General features: G+C 37.7%; 1 protein-coding gene across 1 annotated transcript; it reads right to left on the bottom strand.

Annotated features, from left to right (window-relative positions):
* Positions 1-35: 35 nt before the first annotated feature.
* LOC114358941 (phosphoenolpyruvate carboxykinase [GTP]) lies at positions 36-13,479 on the bottom strand. Its single transcript, XM_028313126.1, has 13 exons — positions 13,193-13,479; positions 10,080-10,179; positions 8,980-9,125; positions 7,638-7,822; positions 4,980-5,102; positions 4,263-4,412; positions 3,744-3,847; positions 2,984-3,197; positions 2,286-2,478; positions 1,731-1,929; positions 1,101-1,250; positions 668-865; positions 36-381 (listed from the first exon to the last, which is right to left on the bottom strand). Exons 1-13 carry the CDS (start codon positions 13,240-13,242, stop codon positions 277-279), a joined length of 1,917 nt encoding a protein of 638 aa, XP_028168927.1. The 5' UTR covers positions 13,243-13,479; the 3' UTR covers positions 36-276.
* Between the last annotated feature and the right edge of the window lie 844 nt (positions 13,480-14,323).

The following is a 14,323-nucleotide window of genomic DNA, read 5'->3' as shown; positions in this document are numbered from 1 at the left end:
TTAAATAGTTATGATTACTTAAATATTACTTTTACATTTGCTTATCTTATAAATTAATTAACACAGCCAACGTATTCTTCTTCAACATCTATGATATTATCGATCTTAGTTTTGAGTTTTTGATCTTTCGTTGTAATCTATTATGTAATGTATTAATCTCAAGCTCAACGCATAGCATACGATTAGCATTAAAACTAATTATAACTATGATTTTATTAGTCGAGGGAATGTTATATTACGATAGATTCTTATTGTTACGATCTTTGGTCTAGTTTTTTATGAGTGTTTCACGTTCTTCCTGAGGGTTTCGAGTTCGCTCCACATTTCTTTTGGCAGGTCTTCGCCAACTTCTTCTTTGAAGTACTTTTCGATAGCATCCGCCTGTAAATAGAAAAGAGAATTAGTAAAATCATACAAAAATATTTAAAAATAACGCTTCGAACATGATTCAATCAATTAAGTTGCGGAACTAATTCGTTAATGAATATTCAACTAAGAGTTCACTATTAAATGGGTACCATTACAATCGAATTTATTAATTTGAGTTAGCTAATTACAAGTCAACTGTTGCACTTTATTATGTTGTTTCTATTAGCCAAATTGAAATTTTTGTTCATTATTGACTTTAAAACCTGGTCGATAATGGATTCAATAAATTGCTACAAACCTCCTTAAGCCAGAAGTCCTGGGGTATACTGAACAGCGTCTTCATGTCGATGTCCCCTAACCCCTGAGTGTTGAGTTCGCCCTGCTTGGGCACGTATCCGAGAGGAGTTTCTTGGTGGCATGGCTCTTCGTCGCAGCGACGGAGCACCCAGTCCAAGACACGGGCGTTCTCGCCAAAACCGGGCCAGAGGAATTTGCCCTGTAAATACATGATACGTTAAACAACAAATCGTGGATATAAACTAAAAATGTATTACTATCATCATCTCTATAAAATTATTCAAAGACCATCAATCATTCTACAATAAAAACATTTTTTTATCAATCTCTGTAAGGACAGCTGCTAGGCATGCGGCGGAAATTAAAGCCTTGTTTAAGATCAAGGAACTTTATTTGCCTAAAAAAATGCCCTGGTAATAACGTGCTGTTCTTACCTGATCATTCTTACGGAACCAGTTGACGTGGAAGATCTTGGGCATCTTGCGGCCAGCTTGCGGCATGGAGAGCCAGTGCTTGAGGTACTCGCCGAAGTTGTAGCCGAAGAATGGCCGCATGGCGAACGGATCGTGCATCACTACTTTTCCCTGTAGACAAAATTAATTTTATTTAAAGAACATATTCCACTATGTAATTTAGATACATTGTGCAATATGCATATTATATTATTATAGTCGACAGCACATTAGACTACAATTTATTTTAGTTGCATAATCGTAATTATTACAACTATCTATAATGTCTCATCAATCCGTTCACTTAATTTTTTGTCTTTTGTAAAGTTAATTACCTAGGTACTATTAAAGTACCGATCCAGTTTCCCTATTAGGGTATTTAAAGAACAGTTGTGATTGCTGAAGGAATTACAGTACTAACCGTTCGCGTTAAGTTTGCCGGTCCGTGGAATGCGCGTCCCCTCCCCCAACCGCGATTAAACGCAATCAATATTAATAAATAAAAATATTTTCAATATAGTTTGCTATAGTTATAGACACTTCTCTTCGAGTGACGTCATATCGCCAGCGGCAAACTTATCGCAAACGGATAGTATGGTCTTGATTACTTACACTGTGTTCCGCGGCAGCAGTAGCCTCCGACCTCATAGCCGCGCCCATGAAGACGCCATGCTTCCAATCCCTTGCCTCCACAACCAGCGGCACGCCCTCAGGCCTGCGCCCTCCTAACAAGATAGCTGAAATCGGCACTCCTTCGGCGCTCTCCCAGTTGTCATCGATTATGGGGCATTGCTGTGCTGGGGTGCAGAATCTGGGAATTTAAAATAAATAATTAGTTAATTAATAGACGTGTTGACTCCAGAAATCAATTGACATACTTTTTGAAACGGTCAAAACGAGACTCTTCCATAGATTTTGTATGGCAATACAAGCAAGTGACGTCACTATTTTGTCAACTCAACTAAAATACTTTTTTAAATTATTTATTTATTTATTATTATTTATTGAAGTGTCTGTTTAAAAAAGTTGTGATTTCGAATTATTGGGGAATGGTGTCAAATAGTCATTGTATAAATTCCCGAATTCAGTGGGTAAATTTCTTAACGGGCAACACTGTAATTTTTTTTAAAGCACTGCCTTGGCATAAACAACTTTGGCCAAACCTACCTCGAGTTAGGATGAGCAGCAGGAGTCTTCTTGCTAGCATCCCACGGCTGTCCCTTCCAGTCGGTCAGTTTCCCGGGAGCGGAGTCCATGCCTTCCCACCACACACCGCCATCTTGGGTCTCGGCGACGTTCGTGAATACGGTGTTGCTGAACACTGTTGCCATTGCGATCGGGTTTGTAGCTGCCGATGTTCCTGTAAATAGGGATATGGGAATAAATGAACAGTTCTTGATAGTCTAGAGGTTAGAGGATAGGTACAGAGAACACAATGGGATCGTATGAAGATGGAGTACAGGCGATTTAGCGAGTCTGATATGCCGGACTCATAAGTTTTTGCGTTAGTTTTGACGATATTTTTTAGTTTAGGGTCTGTCTAAGCCTTGTGCCTTAGTAGAAGAGTCTTTCAGCAAAATGGATCAAAGCGTAGTAGGTTGTCTAGGTCTCTAAAAGCTTGTCTGATGATAGTTTCCAACTTCAATAGCAGATTAATATTCACACCCGTATTCACAAAGGATGCTTGCATAAGTGAAGCAGCAAATCGAACGCGCAGCGTTGAATAGAGCTCTGTGATTGGTCCATGTGTGACCCTGTGCGTCCACGCGCACTGTGCGACCTCATAGTAATGTTTGTGAATACGGGCATTAGTCATTTACTTTAAGCTTTAAATGCTTTACTCAGCTTCAATTTAAAATACTAACCTGGTGCGACTCCAAAGAATCCGTTCTCCGGGTTGATAGCCCTGAGCACTCCGTTTTTGTCGAACTTCATCCAGGCGATGTCGTCTCCAACACATTCCACTTTGTACCCTGGTAGGGATGGCGTCATCATGGCCAGGTTGGTCTTCCCACAGGCTGAAGGGAATGCGGCCGCTATGTAACGCTTACGACCGTTGGGAGCCGTGATGCCTAGGATCTGGACAGTAGATATTTGTTAGTAAAGTGGGTAATAAAACATCGGGCTTGTAGGTAGGTTCGTTCGTTCGTTCGTTCGTTTCAGCCAAATGTAATGGTAAAGGTCGCGGGAAGAGCCTGGATGCGGGCTGCGCAGGACCGTTCATTGTGGAAAACCTTGGGGGAGGCCTTTGTCCAGCAGTAGGTAGGTTAAACGTAGGTAATTGAACAATGACATTCGAGATGTAGGTGGTTCAATTAAAATAGTTCTTGGTAGTCTCTTGTAGTAATATCCAAACGCCATAACCAATCCTATAGTCACTAACATCAGTTTCGGACGAAATTAACTGGTTTTGGAGAAATCAGATTTATTTATCTTTAAAAGAGCGAGCTAAGAGTCAGTAGGAGTTGATGATGCTGGTCTTAATGGACAGTAGGGAGCAGTTTGGCTCCTTTTACATAAAAAAGAAGCTTTACGTACTACTTTGCTGTATCATGGCTGTTTTTCCTAGTGTATTATTACCTACTTTGAGGCTTCAAACTCTAACTTCAGTAAGTGTGGACTCACCAGCATATGCTCAGCGAGCCATCCCTCGCGGCGGGCCAGGACGGAGCCAAGACGGAGAGCGAAGCACTTCTTGCCCAAGAGACTGTTGCCGCCGTAGCCGCTTCCTGTAAAATAAATTCTTGGTGAACACTTGAACAAAGACAACGACGAAACGCTACCTAACAATAAACGAAGGTAGATTAAGAAGCTGTGACAGCGTTGTTTTGTTTAGGCAGCAAGAGCTCATAGTTCCTCTGTGGTAGAGGATTCCGGGTGAAGCTTTAACCATTAGCCCATCGTCACTTCTCATTAGGTGACTGAGATGCAGGATCTTCATTGTGAGTAAAAAGGAGAGCCGACAAAAAAGAAAGTTATATCATCAAGTTGCCTTAATTTACTACTTACTTACCTATTACTATGGCTTAAATCATCTCAATTGCTTTAAAACTCCCCAATTTTTCTGACTAAATTGTTCAATGTTCATCCTCTATCTTGCACATACTTTTCAATTCCTAGTAATAATATGGATGTGCAACTCACCGTAGCTGATGATCTCATTATCAGCAGGCCGGTGCAGGATGACAGTGCGTTGTGGGTCGCAAGGCCAGCCGGGCACGCCGCCGGCTCCTACTGCGTGCAAACAACGTACGAAAGACTCGTCTTGCCGCAGCGTTTCGAGGACTTTGCTGCCTGTGGACGACATTTATAATGAGTAGGTGGTCATTTATTCTCATTAGCCCTACATTATAGGGTACTTATTGGGCTTATAAGTACCAGCTAATAGATACACAATAGAAATCAATTGTTACCGCGGTCTCATGACCACCTAGAGTTCCACGGGATGACTTGGATACATCCGTTCCAATTGTTGCGTTCTCAGTTGTCATTTTTGAAATGTTGAAGTTCTTACGAACTGCCTCCATTAAAGGAACCTACAAGAAGTGGAAGGAGGGATCCTTCAAGAAGTTTAAATGTGCTAGTAACTTAGCTCACAAATATGACGTGTAAATACACGTCCCAATTGCAAACCCCATTGGTTAGGATTGGCGTAGAATAGAAGTTTACGGAGTTCAAGAAGTGTCTCTAACTCTCAACATTATTTAAAATTCTGTAGCAAAGAGCAACAGCTGCCTGAATCTGAATGCCACGGTTAAGTAGGTATTTTTGATTGTCACAATGATAAAAAGTATTTTGTGTGTCCTTTAGATAAGGTAGAAGAAGTCAGTTGGCTTCTTTCCTAGAATATTGGTTACTTACCGATTCTCGTCATGACTCGCATAGAGTAGACGACGTAGGGAGAGTCGGTGATCTCCACGCCGATCTTGGACAGCGGGGAGCCCACGGGACCCATCGAGAAGGGGATCACGTACATTGTGCGACCTGGGTACAAGAAACTGGTTTTAAGTCCGCTGGTGTGTGTTGAAAAAGGGTTCCGTAGACAAGAAACCCTTATTAAAGATAGGCATTAGTCGTTTCGTAGGTAAAGGTAGCAGAAAGGCGCTGGACGCAGGCTGCTACCAACCGGGAAACATGGAAAGCATTAGGGAAGGCATATGTTCAGCAGTGGACGTCCTATGGCTGAGATGTTGACCCAAGTAACATTTTACTCCATTTAAGAGTTCAATAGTCGTTCACATGTACTCCACAAGCTGTGTATGTCAGCTGTATACGAGCTGTATAGCTTGCTATAATGCTTTTATAGAACTAGTTTGGGCACAAATTAGACAGCTTTAAGTTCACTATGGCTGTACATTAGCAGTATAATAGCATTATAATAGCAGTTTAAGTAGTAACATCGTACTTAAGGCTGACTTACGGCACTATATGGGACGCAGTGTGAACCATACAACGTACGTGAGGACAATAAAGAGTAACAAGTGGCTAAATGCACAGCTTTCAAAATTATAAAGTCCGACAAAAGTACTCCAATGCTACCTAAAGTTCACGTGTGTCTTAAATTATTTCCACAATTTAATATTAGTTTGGTATTTGTACGTGAGTGCCAAGAGGGAAACAATTCGGGCGGATAATCATTTATGCAAATAATAACACGGGTTTTAAATACTTAATAATGTTAATGCCATTGGGAATGCAACTTTATCGTGAAATGTATACATATTTACAGCTAAAATATTTACGCGCCTCTGTAAAAACGCGATATTCATTTTAAAATATTTAAAACTGGCTGAGAGGAAATCTACAATTTTCAGTTTTTGATATTGGATTGGCATTATAATTATATTACGGTAATTAATTATAACATGAAACCAAAACTCAATCGCTCTATCTGCGAATTTTGTGATAAATCTGCATTAATTTTGGAGATTTATTTGGTAAATATTTTAGGTTATGTAGAACAAAATGGTGGAAATGAAATACGGCTATGTGAACTGTTATAACTCCAATTTAATGCGGTGAGCGTATATTAGGTTCACATGTGTTCTGTTAGAATGCTGTTATCTATATGAAGTTCCACATTTGTACCACTACAGCGCTAATGTCTATAAATTTATTCTAATGTGAACTTATGTACAGCTTTAAGATGTACCTAGTTCAGGTCAATTGTGTATCTTTAATTCTTTCAAATACTGAAATTTTAGAGATCCGCAATAAAAATTATTAATGTCCGTTAAATCGCCTAGCCCAGGTACTAATAGTCAAGTATGAATACCTAAAGCATCAGACGGTAGTGTTCCCGGTTTAAATTCGTTTATTATGCTTGACAATTTATTCAAAGCGGAATGAGGAATACGATTTTCAATAGCCCATGTTCTTATTTTTTTTTTCGAAAGGTTAAATAATTGTCCAAATCAAAATGGTATTCACTATCACAAGAACTGCAATCATCACACTCTGATATCTGGTATATTTTGAAGGGAAATTTCAGGTTCAGGCATAATATTTTCCTCTGCATCATGTACAGAACCACCATGAACAACTAAAAACAGGCTTGGGGAAATGTGTAATAGAATATCACATTCACATTCGTGTTCAGCTTAAAGCAAATAAGAGTAGTACTTGTGGACAAATAAACTGCTATTGATGTTAATGGACAACACATATAGTCCTTTTAACAGCCTACAGTGTACATGCGAACCATTGAAACACTTTTGTACAGATAGTAAAAAAAGGTTATTTTAATTATCACAAACAAGTCCTACTACAGCTACTAGCTGTATAACAGTCTAAAACAAGTAAACATAACAGCCTTTGGCTTTATAAATGACCACGTGTGTTCTATTAAAATGCTAGATCTATAACATCGTACAAGTAGGCCGTTAAACAGCGGTTGCCGTATCTCTACCCTCCTATAATGCTCTTAGTCAGATGGCTGACTAAAGGATAGTTATTAGAGTATTATAACACCAACAATCGTATAAAAGTATAACTCTACACTAGTCTACACTCCTATAAGTCCCTTAGACAGGTATAGGTGTAATTAATTGCAATAATACAGCTTATACATCACGAGTGAACTGTACTAATGCTTTAAGTACACATTGGAACTAAATGTGAACTCTTAAATGGAGTAAAATGTTACTTGGGGATGATGAATATGATGATTAGTCGTTTCAGCAATTTTATTGTTACGGGGTGAGTCTTGAGTCTATCTATTATTTAAAATCTTTTGGTGCTCTGTATGTAGGTACTGTGCTCGTTGTGGAAATCCTTGGGAAAGAGTGGACGACTTTTGGTAAAACAAACTATTTATAAAATATGTAAATACAATTTTCGTAATTTTCATTTCAGCCATAGACGTCCTCTGCTGAACAAAGGCTTACCCCCAGTACTTTCATATTTACAATTTTATCTACCTAACTCAAAAAAATTAGAAGACCTTTCATGTTTACATTTCCACCTAACTTAAAACAATTAATAAAAACTACTCAGAAGTTTAAAAAGAAGAAATCTCACCTCTCATACATCCAGGGAACCTCTCAGCAACAGCCTTCTCGTAATCAGCCGGTGCGATGTAGTTCCCCAAAGCAGACTTCTGGCCCAGCCTCGCGGCAGGCACCACGTCCCTCTCCCGATCCGAACAGATGAAGGTGCGGGATTCCACGCGAGCCACGTCAGCTGGGTCCGTGCGGGCTAGCCAGCTGTTGTGACGAAAAATGGGGTATTTTAACAAAGTTAATGGGAAGTAGGATTTCAGGATGATTGGAGAGCCTAGAGACAGCGTTGAGTATGTTAATCAAGCGCTGGAATCCGTACGGGGTAGCCAGCTGTTGTGACGAAAAATGGGGTCTTATAATAAATTGAATGGGAAATAGGATAACAGGATGATTGGAGAGACTAATAATAAAGGAGAAAGGGTGTTTATGAAAGTCTGCTTCCTTGAAAGCTGTCTTCGATTGTCGCGGAAGTCTAAGGCTTAAAATTAGGGCGTTATAAAATCATATTAAATATAAACATAAGACTAAACTTTCGTGTGACCTGAGAATAGAAACTCAAGCCGGTTGGTTTGCGTGATCATTAAGATTTATGTAAGTTACTAATCTAAATCTATCATCATTATCGAGTGCGGATTTGTACGAGTAAATAGAACAACATTTATGATTAATTAAGTAGGTGCCTAATTATTGGCTTTGTTTGCTCACGAAATGTTTATGAAGTATATTAACAACAATGTAAACACAACATCTAATTACTTGGTTACTAGCACTAGTTGAATAAGTGCTCAATTGAGTCACTTTTATCACTTAAATTGTAACTCATTAACTGGATCTAAGAGGTGCACCAAAATCATTTGAGTAACAGCTTTCCTGGTGACTCTTGCTTTGTGTTTATGGCCTAACTCAACTTTCTTCAGCCTACTTACTTTAATATTACTTTGATAGTTAAAACAACGAGCCCTTGTAAAAGACCTGTTTCTTTTCAGAGAATCCCGATTCACTACCCATGTGGACATGGTCTTCTCTTAAAGATAGCTCTCATAGTATTATCATAACGAGTGCGTTGCAGTATGGAGTTTCATACAAAGAATACTGAACGCCTCGATTTGATACGGTTACAATCCGTTTTCGGGTTGATAAGTGTGCTTCGTCCTTAAACCAGTAGGTAGTCCTATGGGTCTCGACAAAGAGCACATTAAAATCGCAAACCCGTCGAAAAATGGTCAAAAGGCGTTCTTTTATGGAGTTATGACGGTTTCGATTCGATCAAAAAGTGCAACTTGTCTAGGAGGGCTGAACGATTCGAGTTAATACGGTTACGATTCGTATTCGTCCTTAAACTGGTAGTCCAGGTTACTCACCAGTTGTCGTACTTCGGCAGAGGTTTCAGCGTGCCCTGTTCCTGCATGAGGCTGAGCAGGGCAGTGGCTTCGCCCTCCGATCCGTCACATACGTGCACATGCTCTGGTTGGCAGAGAGCCGCGCTGCGCTCGACGAACGCACGGACCTAGGGATAAGGTTTTAATAAATTAAAAAATAGGTAAGTACACTTTATTTATTTACTCCTTCGTTCGTTTCAGCCGAAAGACGTCCACTGCTGGACAAAGGCCTCCCACAAGGATTTCCGCAAAGACCGGTCCGCCCGCGACCTTCACCAGATCCTCGGTCCAACCTAATGGGAGGCCTGCCTACGCTACGTCTTACTTACTCCTTATTTACTCCTAAAAAGTTCTAAACTCTATTAGAGCTCTTTAGTAATAACTATCATGACCTAACCCTTCCACTTCAGGACAACAATATGGGTCAGCGCTGAGAAGAAGCAGCGCAAGAAACTCGGTCACTATAATTGTCAGCCTCTTTTTCAAGATTTTACAATAGTTAGTCCGAGTATTCGTTAATAAATAATCACTCTATTTTACAGCTAAGGCCCTAAGGGATAAGGTTTAGGTTACTACTTATTTAGTTCGTTTAAACTTTTAGTCAATAGTCAATAGATAGCCTATCAAATAACAAGTTTGTGGCTGGTATTGCACCGTACTTTACCGCAGGTTGGGAAACATTATGCTAAGTAAGTAATCTAGTAAGAGTAGGCTGGTGTTAAATGTTGTAATAGGCTTTCAAGAAGCGTAGTTTCAATGAAGATATTGACTTGAATGAATGTTCGAGTGAGCTCTACATGCCCTCTAAAACAATAATTAGGTATGTACAAATTCAAAATCAAAGGTTTATTTGCCAGAAACATAAGTTATTTACTATTTTGCATTACTCGTATTATTTTTTTATTATTATAACCCTTTTCAGTGTTCCGTGCCCTACCACCACTTTGTAACATCATCGGCTAATGCTGAGAAGTGGCGGTAGAAACTCAGTCGCCTTATCTACTGACCTTGGACATCACAGCTGTAATCAATTCTGTGACCATTTTGTTAGTCTACATAAAAAAAGAAGAATTAATGGTTACCTTCGGGGTGAGGGCAGCAAGTGCAGGGGTGGGCTTGCTGACTCCTCGGAGGGCGGTCTGGTGGGCCGCCCTGCTGCAGCCGATGACCACCTGCGCGCATCTGTAGCAAAAGAGAACAAATTGATGACAATTAGAAAAATTGGCGCGAAAACTTACGAAACGTCAGATATTTTTTTATTGTCATTTAAAACCAGCCAGCAAAAGTGATTGAAAAACTTTTTTCTGCAATAAGTAAATGTACCTTTTACGTTTTTAGCTGTTTCGTGTGTAAATAATAAAATGTAGGCATACAACCACAACCAAAAGAAGGAGATTATGAAATTGATAAAAGAAGCCACTTTGCGAACGTGGACTTCGTTTTAAAGGTAGAGTTAAGATGTAGTTAAGTACACGAACTATCTGTAAAAGGGGATAAACGTTTTTCAATGAATGGACTATTTTCCGTCTTTGTAAAAACTAAATATGTTACGCAGTTCTCTTTTTAATTTTAAGTTATCGATATTGTTTTGTTTGTTTATTATTGTAACAACGATGCACGTACTGATATTGTACTTCGCACTCTGTTATCGGCGAACTAAATTCTAGCAAGTGAATTATTAACACCAGTTTTGTGCTTGAACTCTGAACTGCTTCCCTAGTAGATAAATAAGGAAACAATAAATTTAATTGAAATCAAAGACGAAATTGATGAACTCTAGTTACTCAAAATATTTCTTTGAAATGGTCATTTAACGTTATTGTAACTATTATTGTGTGGTTTGGTTACGTATTTAAATATTTATTATCAACTTTTCCTTAAGATATTATGCAGATATTATTATACTTATATACGTTCCTGATGATGATGTATTGCAAGTGTTACTTAATGCTCCACTAATTATTTATGTCATTTTGCAAAGTTGCAAAATAATCTTGGTTTTTTAAAATTACGCTATGTACTGGTATTGCATTTTTAATACTTGAACTATTTGACTAGTAGTACCTCCTACATATTATGTAGGAACCTGAATACTTTTGGCAGGCTATACTTTATCATAATGTTTCCTATTATTTGCCGATTAACAATTCCTTGATCTTTATACGCGACACTTTTTACTCGAACCTAAATATTTAAAAAAAATGTTATGTTGCAGTTTTAGTTTTTACTAAAACTTGACTTGAAAATCTACTATAGTTTCATATTACGCTGACTTAAAAAATGTATGAAGTAGTCTAGAGTCTAGACTTTACTTATAATGCATCGCAAGCACTAACAAAAAATGACGTCATAGAGTCTTAAAGTACCTCCTGTTTTAATATTTTTAGTAACTTTAATATAAAAAGAATTTATTATATTTTTATTTAAAGATTTTATTGGTACTTTTATCCAAATAAATACAATTATCGTTGTTACGTGATGTTGATCTCTATCATAAATAAAATCGTTAAGTAATGATAAATTAGTGATAGGCGTTATGACTCTATGACTATTTTTAGGTTGCATGTCATTATAATTATTTTTAACTAATTAGTTAATTTACATTAAAACTGAGAAAAAACTAAATCATAGACTGTTAGAAATCATTACAATTGATTCACGATTGCGACCATCATTTAGTAAATTAAGTTGTATTATTACCTAGTTGTATCATTTGTAATTATAGTGATTACATTTATACTTAGTTAATTAATGGAAACTTTACGAGTGAATTCTTGTAAATGTCGATATGTTGAGTCCAATATACAGTTCAAACAATGACTCTTTGTTAGCTCCCTAGAAATGCGAGTTCGTATCGACGTTTATAGATTGTTGCCTTGTGAACTGATATTACTTGTGTGGCAAAACTGATAAGTTGCAATTAGATTCGCGATTTCCACTTGAATTAAAAGCTAATTTTTTTAATTAAATGGGACTATTTGAAAACTTATTCCTGTCGATTGTCGATGGCAATTATCTGTTTAAAGAAACTTTTAGTCACTTATTAAAACAATGACTCAGTTACGATGATCTGTGTTTGAGTTAACATTACCTATTTAAAATATTAATTGTTTATTAGGATACGATATCTTGAGTAAGTAAATTATAGCCTGACCAGGAACATAAAAACCCTGGCATAGTGGCGCGTCAATTGCATTTGATAGTGCAACACTGAGTACAGTCGTACCTGTGTTAAATTAATAGGCTAACTTTATGTATCAGGATTCAGGATTACGGGTTAATTTAATATTTTCATGAATTAACGAAAACATATTATTATAGGTAACCTGGTTTAAATAAATTAAATGAAACCATCAATCAAGCTAGTAGGATTTATTTTATTATTCATCAATAATCAAATTCAGAACTTGAATATTCAACTGCAATGTCTGCTCATGAACGCTTCAGACTCGGTACTTCTTTCCCAATTCCATAAAATTCAACACTTAGAAAGTGACAAAAAATTTTAAAATAGTTAGTTGAAACAAACCACAGCTAATTTTCATAGTGGACTGTACTATACGATACACATGTCAGTCAATTTGACAACCTTTGTCGGAAACATTATTCAATGAAAATATTGTCCGAACCCTTAGTATTTCTCTTCGTCAAATACTTTAACACATTGTGAACCACTTTTCTTTCACGACTATAAAAAGATTTTAGCAATTTAATTCACAAAATCAGTTGCGTACATTTAAAATAAAATTTGTTTACACTTTGACAGCAATAGACTGACATGCAAGGTGACATGTCAATGAAGTTTTCAGTTACTGTTGCCATTAAAAGAAATTAGTACCATTAGTTTTCCGCAACATGGCGAGGGTTTTTATGTTCCTGGTCAGGCTATAGATAGAATTTAGTAACAATATAGAAATGTTTTAGTAGATTAATAGGGAAATAAGTTAAATGTTTGACTAAGTTAACAAAGTTGTTCTAATATTATGCATTTTAAATATATTTTATGATACTTTTACTACGAGTATGGTCAAGGTCCTTCGACAAAGGAGGCTGACTAAGATAAAATATTAGAAATATGAAGTTATTTAAACGATTTTAATCAAGTATTTAAAAAATAATTAGTATCTGTAAAATATACAAAAATATGTTTTGTTTCTTAAATTAATTGATCTACTTAACAAAATAAAATACTCACTGTGCGGCCTTCTTCACGTAGTCCTCAGGGACAGTCTTGAAATGCAACATTTTGCAAAAAATTAAGTAAAAAAAAACGAAAACTGGGAAATTTAAAAAATCTATTAAAATTAATACTTTCTGATTAATTAATTGTCTAAAATTGAAAAAATATTGCTAAATGTTTCTCTCGTTGTTACTGAAGCTGAAGAGGTATATAAGCCACCGGTAGTACCCGATTGTATTGACTCTATCACCCATTTAATAATTAAATGTGTTTGACAAGGAATTCAAACGTCGAATGTATGGTCTCGGTGCGCGGGCGCACTAATATAGCGGAGGAGTGTTCGCGTCGCGCGCTGTGATTGGCCGAGCGCGCGGGCGGGTCACCTACGTAGAAAAATCGTAATCTCCATAACCGGCTTTATCTTGTTTTGACCTTTATCGTATATGAAAATAGTGTAAAGCCGGGTGCAAGTGTTTTGGTGAAATAGTGAGGCGCTGTTTCGTCAGCAAGTGCCGAAGCTCAAGGCTCGGATTGCATCAGCCGTAGGGCCCGTGCATACAAAGCTGTTTTATCGACAGCCGTGGGACTATTTAGTTTACGACGCTATTACGTGGTACTATTTAGTTTGCATACCTTGCATAAATTATGGGTATAAAAGGCAGTTTTTAAATAAAAAAAAAATTCCAACATTAATTATTTATTTAGTAAAAAATCTGTTCATTTTAAGTAGGTAGTCAATAAAAGACTCTAAAAAGCTATTTGGGTCATTCCATNATACGACCGGGACAACTCGCCGAGACACGAGCAGAAGGATATACGGTAGGTTGTTTACTTGTCTATGTAGGTAATAGGTATCAACTCGCCGCGACACGAGGCTAGGGACGCCGCGCTGAGATATGACCGGGACAACTCGCCCAGATACGACCGGGACAACTCGCCGAGACATGAGCAGAAGGATATACAGTAGGTTGTTCACTTTTCTATGTAGGTAATAGGTATCAACTCGCCGAGATATGACGTCAGAGACAACACGCCCAGATACGACCGGGACAACTCGCCCAGATACGAGCAGAAGGATATGCGGTATGTTGTTCACTTGTCTATGTAGGTAATAGGTATCAACTCGCCATAACTGAAAAAGATGTG

The sequence above is a fragment of the Ostrinia furnacalis genome, unplaced genomic scaffold (genome assembly GCF_004193835.3).
Source record: "Ostrinia furnacalis isolate ACB-3 unplaced genomic scaffold, ASM419383v2 OfSCF4153, whole genome shotgun sequence".
Classification (NCBI taxonomy): Eukaryota; Metazoa; Arthropoda; class Insecta; order Lepidoptera; family Crambidae; genus Ostrinia; species Ostrinia furnacalis.
This window is presented reverse-complemented; position numbering and strand designations above follow the sequence as displayed.